The sequence below is a fragment of the Asterias amurensis genome, chromosome 3 (assembly GCF_032118995.1).
Source record: "Asterias amurensis chromosome 3, ASM3211899v1".
In the NCBI taxonomy this organism is placed as follows: Eukaryota; Metazoa; Echinodermata; class Asteroidea; order Forcipulatida; family Asteriidae; genus Asterias; species Asterias amurensis.
In genome coordinates, this window is record NC_092650.1 from 5789038 (window position 1) to 5814746 (window position 25709).

Here is a 25709-nt window from a genome sequence, read left to right on the forward strand (position 1 = left end):
AACTTTGAACTTACACCGACTGTTCCATATTGTTGGGGGCTGTCGGTTGTTTATTTTGCTTTTTTATCAAACCTCTTAAAACGTTAAGATCAATACCAACAATCACATATAAATCTTGATTAAACTATGAAAGATGAAACTTCCCCAACAGTGAAGGAAGAATGGTCTATTTTTGTTAAGAGTAGATCAAATTTAACTAGACTACCTTAAATAAAAATGGAGGCAGACTAAAGAATTACGCATGCGTATTGAAAGTAATAGACTTGTACAAGCTTTTCGAATGTTTGACGCAAAAATATAAATTTTGCTTGATGACAGTTCCGCGGCAAACAACATCGCGAGATCGAGATCGGGCATGCCATACCGACCATTACAGGGAGATAAATTGCTGATTTCTCGTTTTTCTTTCGTCTCTTTATGGGTGCATGGAATGAGTTTGATTCGTACGTCTGAAAGGTAACCATATTATTTTATTTATTTGCCTGTTTCAGTGAGTTATTTTGTCATTTTATAAACGATACACAAGAAAAGCTCCGGTGATGATCCTGCACAGACACAGTTTGCACATAAAATTTTAGGTCATGCATGCATGCATGCATGCAGTATGCACTGCACTGCTTTTTTAGATAAGAGCAAACAGTAGTAGTAGTACAGGTCCGGAATTTCATCTGTTTTAAGAGGGCAAGGTCATTTTTATTTTGCATAGGGCTCATCAACCATTTGAAAATCAAAATTGTGGGGAACTTTTGTTTTTGGAAGGGGCCAAGTGGGAAGCCCAAAACTAAAAGGGCAAGCCAAGGGCCAAGGCCAAGAATAAGAAGAGAGTAGACCATGCGGATGCCAGGCAGGGGCAAGGAACAATGTGTTGTGTGGGTGTACCGCCTTGAGGTGACCTAACCAGCCCCCACTTCCTCCACTTCCCCCCCCCCCCACCCAATTGGTGTCTGTGCGCCCTTCCACCACTCCCCTCACCTCCCGTTTCATTTCTGGACTTTCGGGATTGGACATTTCCAGTTTTTGCCTTCAATTCAATTGGTCGAGTTGGTATTTGAATAGTTGCAATAACGTAACCCTCCTCCCGACGGCCGCCAGGCCGGAGGGTTACGAGATAGGTTCGAGCGAAAACGGTTAATCTGGTCCAACACGTACAGTTTCGACAGCTAGTCACCAGATTTTCCCCAATTTTACCACTTTCAAAAATCATGACACAAATTCTGAGGGTACGAACTTAATCCGCAATGTCTAATGCAGCCTGCCATAATACTCAAAACACCATTTAGGAAATATTTCGAAGAAAAATGGACAAAAACTTACCAGATCCCGGAGCGAATTCCCAGGTTCATATTTTGAACCTGTTGCATCGCTTTGCAAACGCATTATTTTGTTGTTGGGCTTAACCATTCTGTAAAAGGGGTGTTACAATGTTGCAGTGCGTGTGCGCGCTGTCCGTTTGCATTGCACGCCGTTCACTCATAATGGTGCGCACGCACTGCAGCACTGCAACATAAAACCTCACTTGGTAACGAGTAATGGGGAGAGGTTGATAGTATAAAACATTGTGAGAAACGGCTCCCTCTGAAGTGACGTAGTTTTTGAGAAAGAAGTAATTTTCCACAAATTTGATTTCGAGACCTCAAGTTTAGAACTTGAGGTCTCGAAATCAACCATCTAAACGCACACAACTACGTGTGACAAGGGTGTTTTTTCTTTCATTATTATCTCGCAACTTCGACGACCAATTGGGCTCAAATTTTCACAGGTTTGTTATTTCATGCATATGTTGAGATACACCAAGTGAGAAGACAGGTCTTTGACAATTACCAATAGTGTCCACTGTCTTTAAATAAATAACAAATTAAATAAAACAAAAACTCCAAACTTGTAAATTATCTGTACAAGCCAGCTGTGGTGTTGAAATTGTTGAAGAAAAAAGTTTGAAGTAGCTTCAGAAGATTTTTTAGCTTCCACTCTTTTCTTATGTCGTGAAAAGGCCATGTCGCACAGCCTTCCCCCAGAGCAATTTCTTCAGGCAACTTGAAGGCAGTCAACTGCACTCATATGCACATTTTTCAGCACAAGAGATAATCTTCTTGAAAAACTGAAATGTGAATGAACTTTCTTATTGGAGTTGGCTTGGTGCTGGTCTGCAAATTGCCCTGTGTGATATGGCCTAACAGTTTAATGTTCAAGTTTTGGTCCAAGGAATCCACTTGTTGGATAAATAGGATTCATTTGTAACTATACAAAAGCCTGTCAGACAAAACTGTCCAGAGGGTTGACTGACTGTGTTTTTGTGCTACTGTATGGATTTATCCTGGATAATCCGGTAATCCTAAAGATTAGCTCATTGTTATTTTGGTATTTGTGGCACAGTTGCATTCCATCAAGATCTTAAAATTGTTCACATCTATCCCGTGTGTATTGCCTATGCAGATAGTAATGGGCTTCCCTGATCCCATTCTTGTTTAAATCCCTTTTCTTTTTCTTCTTTTTCTTTTTTAATATTAATTACATTGTTGTGGTTGTTTGGTATGTTACCACTAAGCTGGGAAGTGGTAGGAAGCATTCCCTGTAGGAAATTGTAAATGACAGAGTACAGAGCAATGACTGGTCCTTGCTCTGTGATGTGGATAGAGCAAGGTGATTTTAAAGACGGTGGACACTATTGGTAATTGTCAAAGACCAGTCTTCTCACTTGGTGTATCTCATCATATACATAAAATAACAAACCTGTGTTAATTTGAGCTCAATCGGTCATTGAAGTTGCGAGATAATAATGAAAGAAAAAAACACCCTTGTCACACAAAGTTGTGTGCGTTTAGATGGTTGATTTCGAGACCTCAAGTTCTAAATCTGAGGTCTCGAAATCAAATTCGTGGAAAATTACTTCTTTCTCGAAAACTATGGCACTGCAGAAGGAGCCGTTTCTCACAATGTCTTATACCATCAACCTCTACCCATTACTCGTCACCAAGAAAGGTTTTATAAATTCTCATAATTATTTTGAGTAATTACCAATAGTGTCCACTGCCTTTAAAGCAAGAATAGTGGGGCATTCTTGACCCTGTTATTTGGTTGAAGCACGCTGAATAGAAACAAGGTCTTTGGAATGGTTTCTTCTTGGTGTTTATAAATCCTGGTTTTAAAAGCCCTAGGACTACTATTCAATCAAGAGCATTCAATAGTTTTCTTGTTTTTTGTAAAGAAAAAAAAAGGAATAGTAAAAAGAAATTGCATTTCAGCATATATTTAAACATGTATCGCCACGCAATTGGTAAGCTGAAAAAAAATAATCACAGAGCGTGCTCATGAAATAACAAACCTGTGAGAAATGATTAAAAACCACACAATTTTCGCCCTGTATAAATACATTTCTTCATTTCTGTTACAGCTGGAACCAGCTGTTGCGATTTGTTTAAAATTTTCATAAACATTTTTTTCAAATGTGGCTTCAGTTCAGAGGGAAATACTTCATTAAAAAATGTTTCTAGTGTGAACTTCATAACTCCCATACTTAAAGCCATTGGACACTTTCGTTAAAAAGTATTGTCCAAGGCCCACACTTCGTGTATCACAACTTATATATAAAATAACAAACCTGTGAAAATTTAGGCTCAATTGGTCGTTGGAGTCGGGAGAAAATAAATGGAAAACCCCCCCTTGATTCCGCACGTTTCGTCGTGTCAGGACATGTGTTTAAAATAAATCCGTAATTCTCGATATTGAGAATTGATATTGTTTTAATGTTTTAAAGTAAAGCATTTCATGGAATAATATGTCAGGGGAAGTCTTTCACCATTTTACATGTACCTTCCGTAAACCCTATAAGTTATTTGTAAATCTGTGAACTTTAAAAAAGAATTTTGTTCCGAAAGTGTCCAATGGCTTTAAAATTAAACACAAAATTTATGTTTTTTGTTTTTTTTATATCAATCCTGTACCTCTAATAATTTCCAACAGATTAAACTCATGTAACCGAACACTCTCTCCCTACTCTTTGTTCTACCTCTAACCACACCAAGGGGAAAACTAGAGTGGAATATAGTGCAATTAAAATCTTGAATTTCAGAAGGCCTGTAAATCTAGCCCAGTGCCATTCGTCTTGAGTGTATTCTCAGACAGATGGTCCCTATCTCTGCTGTCAGCCAAGCGTTCAGTGAGAGGTGTAAAATAGTACACAGAGACCGGCTTTTTAGGACACTCAGTGTATTGCATGATAATATATCATTTTAAATATTGCTGCGTATTTTTTAAAAATTCTGCAACAAGATTTCAATTTAAAATTTCAAAACAAGATTGCTAGTTTGCAGATCTGAACATGCAGTTGTCGTGAGTATTTTCATCTCCTGGCCAGACATTCAGAAATTTCCCATTCATAAATAAAGGAATCTCGTACATGTATATGTGTAGACAGGTTTCAATACAGTGGTTTAACAGTCTCTCCACTCCAGTTCATTTCCTGAACGTTTTTAAAGTAAGGCGTGGGAGAGCGAATCAAAAACAAACATTTTTGAGGTTTTACCAGTTTATATGCTGTTTAAAAAAGGGTAACAACACATTGACAGACAATTTTGTTTGTTGATTTACAATTTGTCTGATACATTTTGAATAAAACCTTAAATAATCTGAAAAATAATATCCAAGAAAAAGCATGTGAGTGAGTCAATATTATTCAGTTTTACTGCAAAACCACTAATGAAAATATTTCTGTCCCTATTCTGACTAGGTTAAGATAGATAAAATAAGATAGATAAGAAAAGATAACTTGATTAAATCCATACAAACTTGAACCGACATGTTGTCGTTTCTCAATCAAATTACAAATTTACCACAATTAGATTACACAAATTGCACAAACCAATATCAAACTTATTTGACAACCTTACAGGATTCTTTTAATACGAATTTCTTAAAAACTCATTGTTAAAAATTTTGTACAGTCCAACCCTCTTAGGATTTTGAATGAACATCTCAAAAACAATCAGTACGATATTTAGTTTTAAATCATCACTGTTGTACAACTAAAGTTGTCTCGTATTGACTGACAGATGTATACCTTGGTGTTGAGAGACTCATACCCACTTAAGATTTAACCTTGAAATTCCCAGGTGGTTAATTGAATGACTATATGGAATCATAAGTAGGTTCGGTGATCCATTATTTATACCTGTGTGCTTGTAGGCCTACATTTACTGGATTTGCCCTTAACGCCTTCAGTGACTAGCCAGTTGGACTAGTAAGGTCTATTCACTAGTCCGCCATTTTTTTCACCGGCCCACATATTTCATGTAGAATAGGGATCTGCTTTTCAACACTAAACTAGCCGGCTGGACCACTTGGAGTGAATTTTGGCTGGTCCTCTGATCATGCTGACCAGTGTTTTATTAACTGGCATTTGACCAGTGGACCACAAAAAGTATTTTATGTTTAGAAAACATAGAAAATCATTCAGCACCCGTCTCAAAAAAACATTTCAGCACAAATTGCTGAAATTTGTTTCGATATGCGTGGCAAGCTAAGCAAACAAAATGTTTTAATTCTGATTGAATGCACAAAATAGGCATTTTGATTGAGCTCAAATTTTCACAGGTTTTTTATTTTATGCATAGATATGTTGAGATACACCAACTGTGAAGGCTAGTCTTTGACAATTACCAATAGTGTCCACTGCCTTTATAAAAAAAACCTGTGTAGAACCCTACCATTAGTAATGGCAATGTAAAACTAACACATTTTCAATGAAAAATGTGAAAAAGAAAATTCAATATATCCAGTTTTCAATACAAATTCCCCAATCATACGGAATAAAATAAAAGGCCATACAAATATTACATGAAAATTATATCCCAGTGACCTGCCACCGCAGATATTGGATTACGTTGTTTTTTCGGAAATTTAATTACACCGCCCGGAATTAACAAGAAAACAAAAAAAAATTGTCCGCTGGTGACACACGTGTGTTTGACTCGCACAAATCGCCGGCCGCGTTTAGGGGGGCTTGTGTGAAGATGATCTGAGTCATAGTGTTAGGCAATGATGAATTGAAAAGCCCTGTGGATACGCACTACATCATTGTCTGCTCGACTGGTTGCATAAACCCACAATGTATACAATGCCTCCAGAAATGTGAAGATGTTATTAGTATGCACGGCCGGCACGGCACTTTTCTTTTTAATCACGTAATCCAGCAGCAGTAGCCCTCTCCTCTCTTTCTTTTTTATCTCTTCGTGGTGGGACGACTGGCTAAGGATGGCCTTTTTTTCTGAGTTGGGTTACCCCGGAAGATTCTGTGTCATCCTGAGAGAGTGGATATGAGACTGTGATGCAATATTTTGTGTTTGTGTTCAACCTTACTGCTTCTGCTTGATATTGGGCAAACACCCCCCAGTCAGCTGGTTATCACGCACCTAAAATTCTTATTCGGTTACTTGGAAGTTCTTTGGGATTTTTTGCTTCTCATAAGGTCAGTAAAGGAATGAATTTTGAGTTTAACAATTTCTCTTTAGAATGATAGCAAAGTGTTGCACAATGTGTATCACGATCACAAATCATCATTTGCCAATCAATATCATAATTAGCATTTAAAATATATTAAATTTGTTGCAATTTATCGTTGATGGGTGTATGGGGCTTCTTCGGGGAGGGCAGAGGGATAAATTTGACACAGTGCAGATAAAACATAAAAAGTGATTTTTGTATTCTATGTTGGTTTGTTTCCCTCTTTTTGCCGTGCCGCATTTAGGAGGCCAATTGGCCCACTTCATCATAATAATATATCTTTACTAATTACATGCATAATATTACATGTTGGCTTATTCTTGACAAAATCATTTTCTGTTGTGTCAAAAGATTATTGTACAATTTATGATTCTGGGGGATTCGCAGCTTCAACAGAAAACCAGACAAATTGTACTGCTGTCTTTAGGTCAACTTATCAATTAAAAATGACAGGTATCAGCATTTATTTTCACAATTTTAGGGACTATCAACCGTTTTAAACGTTTTTACAGATCATTTAAAGATTACTTTTGAGGACTCCTTCCTCCCCCAAAGTAGTATTGAATTTATCAAAATGTGTCTTTCAAAATGTATGCACTCTACATGTAATTTAAAATGTTGCACACCTCTTAAAAATCATACATGGTCCCCCCCCCCTAAAAAAAAAAAAATCTACACCCCCCCCCCACCCAATACTCTGAACGGTTGGACGGCCTCTTAGCCACCCTTTTAACTGTAACCTTTGTAAAAGTTGGTCATCATAGACCGACACAATAATTTAAATACAAAATCAAACAAATTGATGCTTTTTCCCTAAAATCTTGTGAGACATAAACAAATAAATGTAGCCACTATGTGAGGTTTATGGTGCTGTATAATTTGAACAAGTTTCTTAGAAGCAAAACGGTAATTTTAGTAAATAACCTACATTTCAGCAAAACATTTCCCAAAAGGGTGTATTTTAAATGGTTATAAATGTATAAACATGATAAAGCATGAGTAGGCTTGGACTCTGTAGCCAAGCATGCAGTACATTGTACACTACTGGTGTCTGTTTATACTACATCCATGAACAATACAGTATGTTTATAGGCATGGTCAAATGATTCACCCCTACCTATCAATCACATTAACATGTCCACCATGAAATGAATAGGGGAACATTCTAAGTACCCATAAATCAATGCTAAGTGCTAGGCACATAAATGCAAACATTGTTGTGGTGGATACAGGGATGATACATGTAGTAAAACAAATGCACATACACAATGTACACACTGTGTGTTTCTAAATGAGTTGGGGTGGTTCTGAAAAGAACCGTTGGGTTAACCCAACAGTTAAAAGAAGAGTTTGCGGTAACACCATGTAATAACAATCTCTAAATGAGTTGGGGTGGTTCTGAAAAGAACCGTTGGGTTAACCCAACGGTTATGTAATAACAATCTCTAAATGAGTTGGGGTGGTTCTGAAAAGAACCGTTGGGTTAACCCAACCGTTGGGTTATCCAACGGTTCTTTTCAGAACCACCCCAACTCATTTAGAGATTGTTATTACATGGTGTTACCGCAAACTCTTCTATATCTTATCTCCACCATGCAAAGTTTCAAATCCTACTTACACTGTGTGTTTGTTAAACCACAATTATGTGTACAATTGTACTGTGGTGACAACATTCCGTTCCGAGGTTATTGTATGGTTTTACGATGAATACTTTGTAATGTATGTTAATGCATAAATTGTATTTAATACATACCAATACATGGGCTGCACGATTGGATGCAATGCAAATAAGGCATCAGACTCAAATATGTATGTTTTAGGAACTTTTTTTCAATCAAAACAAGAACAAATCTACATAATTGGTTTGTCCATTTGTGTGTAATTTGTTTACCTAGAAACTTTAACTAAAAATGATCCTTGTTATGGTCAGTTTCAAAAAAGGGAGATTAATAATGAATCATTACCTTTCTGTATCTACATAGTTCTTCAATTAACTGAATTGTCTTATAGCCATTACAAACCCTTCAAAATCCAACCTCATGTTTAGTTTGATGCAGTGTAGTAAAGATGACTGTTCTTAATGTTCGGATCCGACATAAATCAGAGTTCAACACTTCGGATAATGAGTAACCATGTATGGTGTTAGATTTTGTCTGAGTGATAAAGGATTCTGGTGAGTCACTCAAAAAATTGTGTCTTAAACGCATCATCTACAATATTTTTCTTCTGATTTTGTCTCCACAGGAACCAAACATGAGCTTCGGACCAAGATCAGCCTAGTTTTTGCCAAGGACAAAAGAACCATTGATTGAATTCTTCAAGTTGTTGGCGATGCGCGTCATCGACATTCATCACTTCCTGTGTCTGATATTCTGAAAAGAAAGTAGTTTATGCTCCATGGAGTCTTCCTCCATGTGATTGATTTGTCAATGAAGTTCACCTGCCGTTGTTAAGGTGCTAGGACTAATCATGAGTCGCGTGCCGATCAGCAGCTCTCCCAAACACTCCAGCGACGTACCACGTCGCTCCCGCTCTACCAAGTCAGATGGTCACATCTCTAACAGTCTCGGATCATCCAGGGATGGGTCCAAGGGAAGATCGAGCGGTAGTCCCACCCCGACGCCCAGCATCCATCCCAACCAGCTGGAGGACAAAGAGGAGCTGCGATTGCGGGAGCTCGAGGAAGCCCGCGCCCGGGCGGCCCAGATGGAAAAGACAATGCGATGGTGGTCAGACTGTACGGCAAACTGGCGCGAGAAGTGGGGCAAAGTGCGAGCGGAGAGGAACAAGGCACGGGAAGAGGTTCGACAACTCAGGATCAAGCTGGAAGCGATCGCCAAAGAGTCAACGGCGCTCAAGAGGGAGAAACAAGAAGTCACCGGCGAGAATGAGAGACTGCGGAAGGCGTTGGAGCGAGAACAGGACAGGAATGCTCTGCAGATTCAGAGCCCCATGAGCGAAGGAAACCCAGATTACCTCCCGGAGAAAGATACGAGCAGTCCGCCGGGGCTGACGACGAGTCCAAGACAAGCCAGCGGGAACTCTCAAGATATTGACTTCATTAAAAGCGTCTTGCAAAAAGGACAAATGAACAACCACCTAGAGTCGGACTCTGGACCGACTCAGAACGCTCAGGAATATCATCCCACCGAAAAAGAACAGAGTCCCAAACACCACTCCCACCGCGGCACTCCTATTGGAAGCCCCACCCATAAACCAAGCATCGGTAGTAGTACCGAGAACAGTGACGTGACCACTAACGGGAAGCAGGTCGAGAATAGCAGCCAAACAACTCAGTCGGACAGCTCGTCGTTGACGAAGAGTTCGAGTCGGAAAGCGAAGGAGCTGCCGTCACCGTCCGATGAAATTGTCAGTCAGAGGATGTTGATGCTGGAATTGAGAATGGAGGAAGCGTCAAAGACCATCCAAGTAGAAAGGGAGTAAGTACATATACAAACTCACCGATTACTTTTTGATTAATAAGGCTGTGCAAAATTTTGATGGCCTCGCGTTATGACCCTGGTGGAGTCTTTCTCAGTTAAAATGACAACACTACATGTACACACTCCCAAACATGAAGAGTCCCTCTGTAAGCCTTTTGGAGGTATGGCGGACGTTATAGGAGTGTACTGTTTGGTTTGGGTGTGCACATACAAATTTGCCCAAACCTAGTGTTGTAGCATTGTGTCCGCCATATCTTAAAAAGGCTTAATGGACTTTCCTTTGTTCTGTACACTTAATATAAGGAAATCCTGTTCTTCAGCACTGTAAAAAACACTGTGTGGATGTGTGTAAGTCCACATAGTGACTCAAGTCCCTACATTAGGTGGACTTCTTTTGTTCTCAGGTCATACTTGTAACATGTTGTGATATGCGTTTGTGTGTACTTCGTTTTCAGTCTCTACCTGACTGCGTGGTTTTTTCCCTGGAGTAAATTACTGGGGTTTTCCTCCCACATCTAAAACTGAAACTCTCTTCTTTCTCTTCTCTCCATTTGGTTCTTGGCTAGTACAGTGATTAAAGTCTCTTTTCTGATAATTTTTCCTTAGTTTCACAACCATATGAAATGAAATGAAGTGAATCGCACTTCTAGATAATGGAGTCAGTTAAAACTGTACTGCAAAACAATTGTGCAGCGTAGCTATGCACTAGTTACGGGCAACTTGTACTCATTGCATCATAGATCTATAAATTGTTTACTTTTGTTGGGGTTTTCGCTTCACACAACAGTGGTGTACACATTCAAGTGTTTTGATTGGTCAATATAATAAAGGAGTGGAGCTTACTAGTTCGTTCTATTGATTGTAACTCATTGGATTGTCTTGGTTAACTACAGCGAGAAGGATACGCTGAGTATGCACATGGACAGGCTACAAAAGGAACTCAGCACACTCAGGAATGATCATGAAGAGCTACGAGACGCTAAGCAGAAAGTGGTCAAAGAGGTAAGCAGACTTGTGATTTGTCAAGATTTGTTGTGATTTCATGATTTTTTACTTAAAGCTACACCTTCAGATTTTCCTGTAAGACGTGAAAGAGATGAACAGACTTGGTCCTTGTTATGACCAAACCTTCAGCCCAGATAGCTACATGTATTTTAAATAATATAAAGAGTCTCTAAAATGTAAAAAATATGTATGTACATTCAGGTAGCTTCGTTTTCACACAAAGAGGAAGTTGTTTTCAAGATTTTTAATTTTAAAGCCAATCAGCCATGTTTTTCACATATATCCCTACCAGATGTTAGTGAAGAGAGGTGCGCAGCCCATTGTAGCAAGACTGAACTTTCCATGCTAGTCTTGTCAAAATGGCTTTACCTAAATCATCAAGATACCAAGAAGTTTAACTGATTTAGTTGCCTTTGTAGTAGGAAAATGTAGACTTAGGAGGAAACGTTTTAAGAGAATATCCCCCCCAAAATTTTTGTTTTTGTTTCTGGAGTCTGCTGTGGAAAAAAGCAATGTCAGCTTTGAGTTGTATTTTTGTATCTTGTAAAAAAAATTATGAGTAAAATGGCAAACCACTCTGAGAGTCTCTCACCCATCACAAATTTGTGCAAATATAAACAATTAATTTGTATGAATCCCTTTTTTTTGCAGTTAAATCTGATGCGATCAGAGCACCAGCGAGAGTTGGTTCAGGTGACCTCTGACCTTGACGAGGAGTTAAACTCGAGATCCCACATGGACATAAGGATCTCCGATATGAGAAAAGAGGTGAGTGTGGCAAATTTATTAATACGTGTTCATATGTTGGGTCACACAAAATGCTGATAAAAATTTAACAGTTCTAATTTTAAAGAGTACATTATCTGCATGAAAATATCATTCTCTTGTTTGGCGCACCGCTTGGTGATGACATAACTTCTAGGGGGTTCTGTACTACTTTTGTACAATGTTTACACCTGTGCAGCAATGGCATTTTTAATAAAGTATTTATTTTATTCTATCTGGCTGCACAATTAACACCAATAACAAGATGATTAGAAAGCTACAAAAAATGTTCAGTTTTAGATGTGTGAGAAAACCCCAACGGGGAAAACCTATGCAATCAGTTAGAGAATGAAGACCCAATCTGGTCTGAGGTGGGATTCAAACCGGGGACCACAAAGGGGATAGGCAGAGAAAGAAACACTACAGCCGGTTCATACTTCCTGTGAATGCGATACAAATTTTGGATGTTACAATTCCGCAACGATTATTTTGCATCTGTTGACTTGTGTTCAACTCCTGCAAAGCAGTTGTGTGAAATGGTTCTGTGACGTCAACATTTGTATCGTATTTGCAGGAAGTATGAACAGGGCTCAAGGCGACCTGATCCCCTAATTGTCTATTTCTGTATTCCATTTGCTTAGCTTGAGAGGCTTCAGGCCGAGAACGCCCTTGAATGGGGCAAGAGGGAACGACTGGAGACGGAGAAGCTGTCCCTAGAGAGAGACAGCAAGAAACTGAAGGCAGAGATTGCCGATCTGAAGGAGCACCTCGCTAAGAAGAACAAACAGGTCGCTGCCGATCTACAGATGAATGTCAGAGCCTTAGAAGTAGAGCTTCAAGGGAAAAACAAGGTATGTTAAAAGCCTTACCATGGGTGACTGAATTTTTTTCTGAAAATTTGGCAAAGTCCAGATAAAATTCTTGGTCAAAAATCTGCTCTTACTAAACTTCTGAGGTCTTAGACCGATGCCTAAGGAATGAGGAATGAATGCTGAGCGTATAACTAGAAAGAGCATGCGTAGTGTCCATCCAATGAATATTGAACATGCGCAACAAATGCCCAGCAATTGCCCATCGTATGCCTGGTGTGCTGCGCTCATCATTTTACACGTCTCCGCTGACCCATGGTAATTTTTTTTATGCCAGAAAATATTGAATCCGGAGACTCTGAATATCCTCAGGAACGATGAAGGAGCTATGTCTCCTATAAATGACATAAAGTTTTTTCTATCAATTTTTTTTTCAGGAATTATCAGAGCTGAGGCACAGCCAAGGTAAACTCAAGAAACTGATGCAAGAGAAGAGTGCAGAGTTGGAGCACACACTGAGACGAGCCGAGCAACATGAGGCAGAGGTGAAGAAACTCAGAGGGAGAGTGGATGAACTCAAGAGAGAGCTGGCCAAGGCGGAAGATGAGGTAAATTGGAACAGCTGCTCGCTCCTTAAATATTATTCCAACCTAAGTCTGATTTAAAAAAAAATAAAATTGTGCCCTTGGAATTTTTGTATTTTTTTTTTCATTAAATACCATGAGAAGTTTGTTAATCCCTAAACTATAGGTCAGCTATTGTGCTGAAAAATATTTTCCATGACTTTTTTCCACGGACCAGACATCATGCCTGATAAAGCTCAGCCCAATCAATAATGCTTTTGGGTTGAACAAAGACAAATTTATGAGAGGCTGTGACCTCTGGATTAATGTGCTGGTGCTCCACCAACTTAGCTATCTAACCCTCATGTTAGCTTGTCCAATGGGAGACTTTGGAACGCTTGGTGGCAGCAGACTTACCAGGTAAATTTCCATTGTATACTTGGTTCTGAGCACACGCACTTAACCGAGAACAATGGATTCTACCTGGTAAGTCTGCCGCCACCAAGCGTTCTGTAAGTCCCTTCTTGCCTGCCCTATATTTGGAGCATGATTTTATTCCAATTGTAACCTGTTTTCCAATTTTTTTTTATTTTTTTTTTATTTTTTAATACTTATTAGAGCCTACACCATGTGTTTACGTATGTCACCCCTTAAACCTGATGGAATAATCCTTCTTTTATACCTAGGACCAAATATCAGGCCTGATTGGGGTGTCGTGGCCGAGTGGATAAGAGCACCGAACTCAAGCTCTGATGCTTCTGTTCAGCAGAGTGTGGGTTCGAATCCCGGTCGTAACACTAGTGTCCCTGAGCAAGACACTTAACTATTATTGCTTCTCTCCACCCAGGGGTACATGGGTAACTGTGAGGGCAGAGATGGTTCTTGTGATTGATTAAGCCGAATAGCGCATATATTGCGCACAGGCTGTATACTCCCCAGGGAGCAGAGATGGTTTAAGGAATGATTTAAGGCCCAGTGACCAGGGGTAATAATGTCGGGAGCGCTTTGAGACATCCCACTGGCGTGAAAAGCACTATATAAAAACAGTCTATTATTATTATTATTGATTTGAAATTTCACTACTCTATGTTTGGATGGTGTTCAATTAATTCTTGTTTGCATTGATAATGTCCATAGGTTGATCAGCAGAGTAATATGGTGAGGAAGCTGCAGAGAAATCTAGATGAGAATCAACAATCTAGTGAGAATCTGTCTGTGCAGGTAGAACATCTCCAGGCAAGGTTAGTAATTAAAAATTAAAAAATCATTACAAAATATATATATATATATCAAATAATAAACCACAAGGGAAACTGACTGGGTACATTTTTAAATGATTTAGGATTGAACTATATATATATATATATATTTTTTTTTTACACATCTTACAGGACAGTTAGCGCCAATAGAAGGATGAATAGAAAAACAAGAAGAAAAGTTCAGTTTTTAGATGTGGGAGGAAATCCCAAAGGGGGAAAACCCATGCAATAAGGGACAGAAAACCCAATCCACATGCAAGACTGGGTCCATAGAGGTGAAAGGCAGGGACCGCAGAGCCAACCTGATCAATCTGATCATAACATTATTGATCCAATAAGGTGCTGAAGGAGAAAAACTTGTTTAAGAATTATGAATAATGAGACTCATTTATGTAGCACCTTCTAATGGTTATCAATGTACTGTAGTGAAGTCAGCAGCCATTGCAATCCAAAACAGAGCAAACCCCTCCTAAGGCAATGGACGTGGGGCGCAGAGGCAATTGGATTCTTCCCAGTTGGGGGTTTTTACTAAAACTGAGATTTCTGAAACATTTTCAAACACAGGTACCTTCAAGCCTATTTGTCACAGTGCCAGGTACTTTTTTTTTCTTAATTCATCCAACATTTTGTTTTTTAATCAGTTTGTCTTTATTTTTGTTCAATCTGTTTGTCTTTATGTCTTCAATCTGTTTGTCCTTATGTGTGTTCAGACTCAGAAACATGCCGAGTACGTCCTCGTCGTTAGCCAAGAAGCGTGCGGCTAGCTTCAGCTTCAGCTCAGGGAATCTCAGTTTGCAGGACGGACAGGAAATCACCTCGGATATCGACATATAGAACCATTCCAACTCTAACCCTTATGATGATACAGTACCGCTTACCGACCCCCTGTGATATCCCATGGAAAGCAACAGTTTAGAAATCATGTGAGGTATTAATCATGTTTTTCTACTGCAATCAGAGAAATAGACTGAAGTCCCGTCATCATCGGTAAGGATAAAAACGGGCACACTGGTCACACTATTTTGCGTTTTGAACCTAAAATGCCAAGCTTTGTAAGGTTTTTCGAAAATTTCTTAAAGCAAAAAAGTAATTCTCACCAAACAAAATGTATCTTGCTGCCTTGTTTCACCTAGGTACGTACATCCCAAAATCAATTTATTTCCTGAGTGATAGTGCCCTGTCATGATAACATGTCTACTATGGGTTGTACTCGTACTATTTATGACACTTTTTTCAGTACCTATCAAAACATCAAATATATCGTACGTACGATACTCAATGCCTTGATACTTTGTGTTTAAGCAGCCCTATATAATGAGTGAATAACTTTGCACAGAATAACATGGGCTTGACAACCAGGGCTGGGAGAAAAGCGCCCTCTAGTGTTGATAAACTACAATGATGAAAAACCTGTCTCACATTCCAACTCATTACATTCTATAAATCAATGTAACACTGAAACCAAATATTACCCAGTAATAACAACCATTCCAATTCAATGTATTCATCCAATCAGAATAGCAGCTGGTACACTTTATGAAATATTTTCCAATAGATCCTATTCACAACGCGCAACGCACATTTTGGGTGTCAAAACGTGCACAAAAGGAATAGACTCCCCCACAAAAGGCAGAAATGGTTGATGTGCATTGTGCGGAGATGTGCCTGAACACTGTACCATCCTTTTGTGCACGTTTTGACACCCAAAATGGCTGACAGGAGACACGCGTGTTTATGCGTTGTGCATAGGGTCGATTGATACACCCCCCCATTGAGGGGGGGGGGGGAGGGGACACAAGCATTTCTGTTGAGAACTTTTTTTCCTTGTTTTTACCCTTGCACTGATGAGTAATAAGTACTGTATACTTAGTACTTTCCCGAGTTCTGTGGGGGAAAAGGAGTGATGTGCCAGTGGATTTCTTTCACAGAACCCAGGAAAGTACCTAGTATAGACGATGTGACCTATGTTTACATTCAAACCGCCCTCTGTTGACAAAACACTATATACGTCATGTTTCGCCGGGCACTGAGTTGCGTAGTCATAGTAAGATTGCGTACACTTTCTAGCTGGCTGCCAAAACACAAAGGTTTTGCCCGGCGGTATGCGCGCGAATCATGTTATGGTTTTCGTGTGACGTCAGAGGTCACATCGTCTATACAGAACTTAATACACATTGGTGTAATGGTAAAAAAAAAAACAGTATACTGCTTCTGCTGTATCATATAAATATGCATGTACAATTACAACGTATGTTCTAGGTACTAGGTTTTTCTTTCCAGTTACTCTGCATATTTGTAAGTAGAATCGTCTAAAACTATCGCCTGCGAATTAGCTTTGAGTTTTTCAGTAGCTCTGTTTAATTATGTGTTGTCAGTATTAAGTCAACTTGTAGACAATTTGACAAAGTTTATAATGTTGTTGTACATTTGAATTTTTTACAACCCTGCGGCACAAGCCAGTACTCTACTGTCTTAATTGATGTCAGATGCTCTGTATACATAAAGAAGTTATGAGTACCGATTCTCAAAGTATAATGGGGGAACCAGACTGTTTAACCTTCCAGTCTCAGACCGTGTCTAAAATAGCGACTTCTACTACAGATACGGCTTAGTCGCATGCGTCTTTCTATTCTTCAACACTCGCTGAGCTAGCTGTAGCTGTAGCCAAAGTCGCTGTTTCAGCACACTGCCTCGTTACAAATTATGTCAAATTTGAATGTAAGAAATTCCTTACATTTCTGTTTACCTTATAAAATTCAATCGGATAAAGAAAATATTGGGCTTGAGTCTTTTGTGGGGAAACAAACAGTTTGGCCGTGTCCGGAATTTTGGTTTCCTTTGTGGCCAGAGTGCCAAAAAGTCCCATTCTAGTGAATGTTGCTGCAGGTAAAGTTTAGGTAGCTCTGTGAAATTGGGACCCAGTGTTCCAGATTCTGCCAATTTACATATTTAGTTTTCTTGCATATAGGTTAGACCCACCTTGTGTAAAATGTGCTAGTAAAACATGTTCTGTATTGTGACCATTGTGATTTGTAACCGTAATGTTGTGAACATGTACATAGAACACAACAATCCTGGCCAAAATGTTTGGGCCATTTGAAAACTAAGCATACCCTCCCCCGTTCCCCAGGCCTTGGGTCAAGTTCGTGCAAGGACTATCGTTGACCAAAGTTTGACTAAGTTTGCTCGAACTCTATCTAGGCGACGATAGTTTACTACGCTAGTCGACTGTTTGGAACCAAGCTAATTCCGGGCGGGCATGTTCGCATCGCTGGTTACCAGTAGCCGTTTTCATAGCCAGCGCAGAGTGGACAAAATAATTACATGTGTTAAGTCGAAAGTCATGTTGATGACAAGACTACAGTCGTTCGCACTACACGTACAACTTATGTGCGCATGCCCTACATAGGTCACTAAACAACCACACGTTACCATTGATCCTTGCGTGAACTTGACCCAAGCTGGAGCACAGACTGCGCAACAAGAGCCACCATTGAACGGGGGTCGGGCCCAACAAGGTAGAGCCGGGATTGTTGGTAAAAATAATCACCTCAACCACAATGTACATATCAAACACTGTGCCTATTAGACTTGTATGAGTCACTCTTGAATAGTCAAACCTCTGAAAGCGGGCAAGCAAGGGCTTTACTGATGTTACTCTGGTTTTAGAAAATTTGTGTGTGAAATTGTCTTACTTAGCTGTTAAACCTTTGGTAAAAACTACTAAGGGTATTGACGAGGGGCTGAACTGACATAAATACTGGAATGTTTTGTAAAATGTGGTTCTTCTTTTGCATTGACATTGTGCATTGGTTGATGGTCAGTTGAACAAATTTTCCAAGCATATGTTCTTTCATTCCTCAAAAAAAATTTAACTTATAAACTCTAGCAGAACTTTGTTGTGGCTGCCTAGAAAATTACTGGCAACCATATTTTTCTTATTTCGTGGTGAAATTGTTCTGTATGACAGAAAAAATAAGAATGCCACAATGACTAACATAATTTGTTGTAGGAGTACGTACAGGTATGGACCACAATAGGGGCTAGACTAGACCATAAACAGCATGTGAAATGAGAAATTACTATCAGAAAATGTTGTTTGTTAACTTTATTGTTGCCATGGAATATCATGAAATACACATTTTTTAACACATTCTTTACTTCCAGATTGTATTCTTTTATGTTTGAATGCCGCAAACAAATTTTTCATAAGTTGATAATCTTTGACACCTTGACGTACATGTAGGCCTATTGATTTCGAGACCTCAGAACCGAAGTCAAGCATCTGAAAGCACACGACTTCGTGTGACAAAGGTGTTTTATTCTTTCATTGTTATCTCGCAACTTCGATGGCCAATTGAGCTCAAATTTTTCGCAGGTTTGTTATTTTATGCATTTGTTGAGATGCACCAAGTGAGAGGATTGGTCTTTAACAATTACCAATAGTGTCCGGTGTCTTTAAAGAGCTGAGTGCCACAACTGACTTAATGGATATAATTTTTTTTTATATTCACGTTATTTCCTAAACTATTGACTAAGTAAGTTATCTTGTTTAAGCATCCACCTTGTTTTTGTTTAAGTATTCACCATGTTTTTGTATTAATGTATCTGTTTATCTGGTTCCTTTATTTATATTTGTATTCTCGATTGCCCGAGGTTCTGTGAAATGAATGAAAAGTCCACAGGCATGTCACTCAGATGGGATTCAAACCCACGAACTTTGCCATGCTAGCATATGTCATACCATTAGACAGGAAGCACGGTGGTCTAGTGGTATAAGATATTGGGCCCAATTTCATGGCTCTGCTAACCACCGAAATTATGCGCTTGCGATCACAATTCTTTGCTTACATTGCAAACGCTAAATCTCTGCTCAAGCTGTATAAGCGGCAAATGACTTATTACATGGAGTACGCACACGCACAAACAAAAATTCCCCTGCTTACCTGTGACATACGCTTGACGTTAACATGGAGTTCCCTGCTTCTATAGCGCCGATATTTTGCCTACAGAAAGCAGAGCCTTTAAATTAGGCCCGACCCAGCATGATAAAGCAAAAGCTATCTCATTTTTTCCTCATTTTAATAGTGCTTTAAATTTTTGTATTCAGTATTTATTAATATTTATATTTTATACATATATATATATAAATGTTTGTTCATGTGAAGTTATCATTTTGGTCCACTGTGATGTAAGCTTGTATGTGCTTGCAATAAGAATATAAACCATTCTTGCAGGCATGCAAGTTATTCTTATTTTTTACTAAAAGTACTTATTTTGTTCATTTTAGAGCAACAATGCCTGTGAAAAGCACTAGTAGCTCAAATGATCCTGAAAACAAACTTTAAAAAGCAATTTGCTAGTTCTACTACCTGCTACAGTAATGACCTATTTTTAGCAAATTTAGACACTGCTGAAAGCAGTAGTCTATAGCTTTTGATAAAACAATTGATAACAATTTGGGGGATTTTATTACTTAAAAATAATAGCTTGTCTATTTGGTTTACATTTCTGACTGGCACCGTCGAACAAAGATATTGACAAAATAGGGACACCGCCAATAAAGGGCTAGATAGCTTAGTTGGTAGAGCTCCGATACGTTAATACGAAGGTCGTGGTTCAAATCCCAATCTAGTCAATTCTTTGTTCAACCCTAAAAATGGTTTACATTCCCTCCGAAATTACAACCTTGTTTTAAAAAAAATTATTACTGACCATGCAATATTTTCTAAAGAGTTAAGAAACTTGTCCAAAGGGGTTACGGTTGACTTCACAGTAACATCGGTTGTAATAATAGGCATCAAAATTACCTACTTGTATCATGGAAAATAACTTTTAACAAAGTCAACTTAAATAAAAAGTACTGTGAGTTTTAAAGCGCGATGTCTCTGGTCATGTTTCCTTCCTACTTTGTAACAGGTACTCTAACAAAGGGTCTGGGTACTTTTTGTAACACAAAACACAATGTCCACATATTTACATTAATAGACATGCACAGTCTGAAGATAATGATGGTAGAAAGCTTCCTTTAAAGTATAACTTGCTAAGGTGCTGTAGTTTGTGAGAAATTAAAATGTCTTTAAATTACTACTTGTTTATTTTTTGAAGTATTGTGTACCTAATCATACCTCATACTATATTGCTTGTCTTAATTTTGACATAAATGTACGCTATTGTATTATTGTTTTGTATGACAGCATTGAAATAAATGTACTGAATACAAGAAATTAGTAGAACAATGTCACAAAAATAATTTGAGCATGTAAAACTTATTGTCGCGACTTGTTTTACTAATTTTTCAAAAACTATAGCACCTCAACAAGTATTATTTTTAGGTAAGCTTTCAACTATCATTATCTTCAAACTGTATAAGTTTAATGTAAATCTGTGCACTATGTGTATTGTGTTACAAAATGTTCCCATATCATTTAATAAAAGTGTACAAGTCCATGCTTTCTTGGAGTGTAAACTTAAAGGGAAGGTACACGTTTGGTAATAACTCAAAACAAATATTAACTTAAAAACTGACTTGGTGACAAGCAATGGAGAGCTGTTGATAGTATAAAACATTGTGAGAAACGGCTCCCTCTGAAGTAGCGTAGATTTTGAGGAAGAGGTAATTTTTCACTACAATAATAAAAGACTTCTAGCTAGAAGTCTTTTATTCCTATTTGAAAGCACACAATTTCGTCCAACAAGGGTGTTTTTCTCTTATCATTTTCTCCCAACTTCGATGGCTAATTTAGCTCAAATTTTCACAGGCTTGTTATTTTATGCTTATGTATGGTTACATCAAGTGAGAAGACTGGTCTTTGACAATTACTAAACGCGTACCTTCCCTTTAAAAGTTGATTCTTTTCTGAAGAACTGTATGATTAGGACAACAGAAACCTGTTTGTTTGTCCTCATATGACCGTCAACAAATTCGGGACGGTTTACCGTTTTGGGTTTTTTCAAGAGTTGTCGTTAAAAATCCAAAAGACTAGTTGAGAAGTGTCAAAAGGGGAAGAAATTATACATGTATTGAATATAAAGCAGTTTGGGAGACTTTTAGACAGTCCTTTTTCACAGTAGTGCGCATGCACGTTCAGAACCGCCAAAAAAGAAGAACATTATGTCTGCTGCAGGCAGCGTCGACCAATGCTGACACGGCTGGTCAGGTTTAAGTCATACTGGGGGCACTACATGAATGTGGATTGGGTTGTCAGTCCCTATGACTGTGTGGGTTTTCCCTGGAATAATCCTCTGGGGTTTTCCTCCCACATCTAAAACTGAGTTAAGTTTTGGGGTTTTGGCTAGAACAGTGATTAGGTTTGCTTTTCTGAGAGTAGTTGGTATCGAACCAGAAGAAATTAAATGAAATTATGACATGTCAGGGTTGTTTAAAAATATTTATACCTCCTATCAGAAACAAATGAAACCAAACGACAATATTGAAATTTTCTCTCAGTTTTATTTTATTGACATTGACATACGAATAAATCTGCAAAGTTTTCGATGCTCTTATTATTTTATAATAGATACACATGAAAATCAAATGTCACAACTCTGTGCTGTAAATTAGCAGACTATGAGTCACCTTGTGATCTACAATAACGACAGCGAATTACACCAACAAAAAACCATTGATGGAATGTGCATTTTAACAACCAAGATATATTTCATTTTTAAACAACTGCAGTGTTGTAGTCGGGTAAATTTTGGCCCAGCACCAAGTACCACTAAGTAGGGCCTACAAAGGTGGCCCAGAGTTATATACAAGAACTAGAGGGCGCACTGGCCTAAATACGCGACCCGGTATGCGCGCAGGCGGCCATTTTGTAAGTTGACAAAACAGGCAGTGCACAGCGTGTGTTTTGTGCGGCCATTTTGTAAGTTGACAAAACAGCTTCGCGTAGCGTTCAATAAACACAAACTCCAACATGTACTTCATATTCAGAGCGCGTACAGAATGGCGCGCCCGTGTCTCCTTGCGGTCCCGTCACGTTTGTGCAAGAGGCATCACCAGTGCGCCCTCTAGTTCTTATAATATAACTCTATGGTATGAGCACTGCTCTCCCAAGTACCAATTCCAACAGCAATGTAGAACTATTAGGCACTCCAAGTACAAGTACAAGTACCACCCAGTACAAAGGTGGCCGAGTACAAATGAAGTACAAATGAAGTACTTGAGAGGTAAGGTGTCCAAGTCCCAAGTAATCTTTGAGTACCAATTCCAACAGCAGACTAGAAATATTTGGCACTTTAAGTACAATAAGTACAAGTACCATCTAGTACAAAGGTGACCAAGTAGTACTTGAATACAATACCGGTACTGGTGCATAAGTCCCAAGCACTCTTTGAGTACAAGTTCCAAAAGCAGAGTCCAAGTACTTGGCTCTCCGAATACGAGTACAGGTACTATCAAGTACAAAGGTGGCGGATAAGTACTCCAGTACGAGTACTGGTGCCTAAGTCCCAAGCACTCTTTGAGTACAAGTTCCAAAAGCAGTTGTTTTTTCTTCGTTCGACCTCAAGTTCAAGATTCCTCATATTTTTTGCATAAAATTAAAAATTCATATGATTTTTACTAATACCATGCTACAAATATTTGTTTTTTAGCGACATTAATTATCACTACGGTAACCATTGGCATTAATGGATAATACATGAATTGATTATTTGCAAGTCATTCACAGTAAACATGCATTTTATTTTATTCTATGCCATGCCATGCCATGCCCCAAAAATTACAGAACATTGGAAATATCTGTATTCGTTGAAATTTGAAAATCTAGCACTAAATCCCCAACTCCAATCCTCAACCCCATATCATGTACCCAGTCCATTTTTGTTGTGGTTTATAATAATATTTGAAAATCTAACACGTGACATCATGGCTTCAAATTGAGCCCTCTTGTGACAAACTGTTGACAGAGTTTGCACTGACTCAGACCATATGATTCTATTCCTGTTTTCATTTGTATGAAACGTAGCTGAGTATCAAGTGTCATTAAGAATAAGAATATAGTTGTCAGTGATTAATTGTGGGCTCACCCAGCCAGCGCACAAACTTGCAAAATACAGCATTTCCAATACACAATGTACGACACACTAACAACAACTATAAAACATTTATAAATATACCATTCCAAATCAAACACAGTTGAGGCCAGTGCTCTGTGGCAGTTTTATCAGTTTGAAGCTCCAATGACAAAACTTTTCGGCATCACACTAGATATTCCTAGAGTATCATAAGACCGGATAATCAAGTCGCCAAGCTCACTCTGTCTTGTCACTTAAGTTTTAAAAACACAGGAATGCCCTAAACAAAAACAGCACAATCGTTAATATCTGCGAACGGTCCTCATGTGTAAACAACTCGCTCGACAGCTACGTAGAAGTTCTCCTTTGTTTCTAGATCATGGTAGCCTATAGGTCCAACCTCACAGTCAGCACATATAAGATACTTGATGCTTTTGACTGTGTTTGTGAAGCCAACGTTCTCAAATGTGTACATGCCCTCTATCAGCCAGAAGTCGTCTAGTTCCTCACCATCGTTTGGCTCTTGATTCGCAGTCTTCACTTTCATATGCGGGAGGAAAAACTGCAAAGAAGATTGAGAACAGTTTAATTACTAAAAACTCCAAGATACACTATCCAATATTTATAATCGTAGATTCACGTTTGTTTTTGGCACATGTTATGATTGCCAAAGCGATATCCCACCAGCATTAACAGCAATACTTTACAAATACATTATACAAGCAGTACCTTCAACTGATTGGGACACCTACTAAACTAGGCGTGACACTCAAAGTCAAAGAGTAAAATCTCATTTCCCTTGTCTTGGACAAGAGAATCCGCCCTATACTGTACTGTAAATAAATGGATAGTTATATATTTTCAATCTAGAAAATTGTTGCTTCAAACAAAAGATTTCTTTAGAGGGAAATAAAGTCAAAAAAATTGCCAAAGAGTGAAATAAATAGCATTTTTAATTATTCAGATTTTTTTTTCTAACTAAGTTTATCTCATCTGTATGGCCACTAACACCACTTTTTCATTTGATATATAAAGGAGTAGTATTTAATTTACTCAAATGAGATATTCATTTTTGTAAAAATACGTGAAAAGGTGGTGGCAGGATACGGAAAGTTTTCCCATTCTTTTATTGCATATTTCCAAATAATTTTATAGTCACTTATTTTTCATATCGCAACTGGTTAAGGTGCTCATCATAGTGCACAAAACGAACCTTTTTTTGTGTAGCTTTTGCAAGGCCCGGCCGAAGTACGATGCTTTGACACCTTGCACACGCTAAATTCTTCACGTTCATGTTCTTTTCGTCTATCAGATCTTTGACTTTAGAGCTTGGAGTTGCCGCAGAATCTTCCTCCGCTGACCCCGGTTCTTCGGCGGGCTTTTCCTCCACTGCTTCTTCTTCTGCCGGTACATCGACAACGGGTTCTCCGCCTTCCGCCATTGTTGGTTATTCTTTGGTCTAGTACTAGTATAGTATGGTGCCTTAACCCCTCCCACCAACACACAGGCTTTCTGCTATCATAACACTAGGGTTGCGTTTTACGGGCAATCGATCGAGGGGCGGGGATTGTAACCAAGATTGGAGGGGGTTACTTGTGGCAATTCTTCAGAATCAGACAATGAAGAAGAGAGATGGATCAGGACGATGTTTTTGTATAACAAAATATTTGTAAATTTACCAAATGATCTATTAAACGAGCCCAAAAGCAAGGTTGATTGTTGTAACAAAAGCTTGCAAAAGCGCATACTGCCCTGCACCGAAAACCCACCCTCGGCCCTGGGCCCAATTTCATAGAGCTGCTATAAACACTAAAATTTGCTTAGCATGAAATTTGAATTTTCTTCCTTGATAAAAAAAGGATTACCAACAAAATTTTCATTTGATGGATATTGCCTGTTACTGCACAACAATTTGCAAAAAAATACACTAAAAATTACATCGTTGTGACTGCTGCCCCACTCAATTTTTGCTTAGACAAGAAATTTGTCAAGTAGTATTTTCTACTAAACATCTTTGAGAAATTGAGCCCTGAATACCACACAGTTACCATTGCCATTTCTACCTCCATGCCATTGCTGCGAGTACTCCGGTCGTTTCCTTGTTTAGCCAAGAAATTTGCTAAGCCGAATTTTCTGCTTAACAACTTTATGTTAAGCTAAAAATTAGGCAAAACAAAGTCCCCCATAGACAATCACTGATTTCAGAATTTTGTTTGCACATAAAAATAAGCGCAATAGGATCAAGTTTGTCTACCAACTCCTTCTGGACAACCCCCCCCCCCCCCCCCCCAATGAAAACAAAATTATTTCAAAAAGGTCACGCAAAAGTTCGCAAAAATGTAA

General features: G+C 38.6%; 2 protein-coding genes across 3 annotated transcripts; one reads left to right on the forward strand and one right to left on the reverse strand.

Annotated features, from left to right (window-relative positions):
- Positions 1-318: 318 nt before the first annotated feature.
- On the forward strand, positions 319-20585 carry LOC139934841 (coiled-coil domain-containing protein 102A-like). Of its 2 annotated transcripts, none has more exons than XM_071929248.1 (8): positions 319-456; positions 8743-9938; positions 10835-10943; positions 11598-11714; positions 12353-12562; positions 12958-13128; positions 14221-14324; positions 15053-20585. In XM_071929248.1, exons 2-8 carry the CDS (start codon positions 8968-8970, stop codon positions 15174-15176), a joined length of 1806 nt encoding a protein of 601 aa, XP_071785349.1. In that variant the 5' UTR covers positions 319-456; positions 8743-8967; the 3' UTR covers positions 15177-20585. The 2 variants fall into 2 exon arrangements, with proteins under 2 accessions (XP_071785349.1, XP_071785350.1); XM_071929249.1 differs by having other exon boundaries at positions 330-456; positions 8769-9938.
- Positions 20586-21790: 1205 nt separating this feature from the next.
- On the reverse strand, positions 21791-24825 carry LOC139935333 (guanine nucleotide exchange factor MSS4-like). Its single transcript, XM_071929866.1, has 2 exons — positions 24580-24825; positions 21791-23928 (listed from the first exon to the last, which is right to left on the reverse strand). Exons 1-2 carry the CDS (start codon positions 24805-24807, stop codon positions 23689-23691), a joined length of 468 nt encoding a protein of 155 aa, XP_071785967.1. The 5' UTR covers positions 24808-24825; the 3' UTR covers positions 21791-23688.
- Between the last annotated feature and the right edge of the window lie 884 nt (positions 24826-25709).

Bases quoted from the DNA above. Each gene is read 5' to 3' on its own strand.
- LOC139934841 (XM_071929248.1), top strand. From the start codon at position 8,968: ATGAGTCGCGTGCCGATCAGCAGCTCTCCCAAACACTCCAGCGACGTA. The intron at 9,939-10,834 runs GTAAGTACATAT...GGTTAACTACAG, and splicing joins ACCATCCAAGTAGAAAGGGA to CGAGAAGGATACGCTGAGTA. The intron at 10,944-11,597 runs GTAAGCAGACTT...TTTTTTTTGCAG, and splicing joins AGCAGAAAGTGGTCAAAGAG to TTAAATCTGATGCGATCAGA.
- LOC139935333 (XM_071929866.1), bottom strand. From the start codon at position 24,807: ATGGCGGAAGGCGGAGAACCCGTTGTCGATGTACCGGCAGAAGAAGAA. The intron at 23,929-24,579 runs GTTCGTTTTGTG...TCTTCTTTGCAG, and splicing joins CAAAAGCTACACAAAAAAAG to TTTTTCCTCCCGCATATGAA.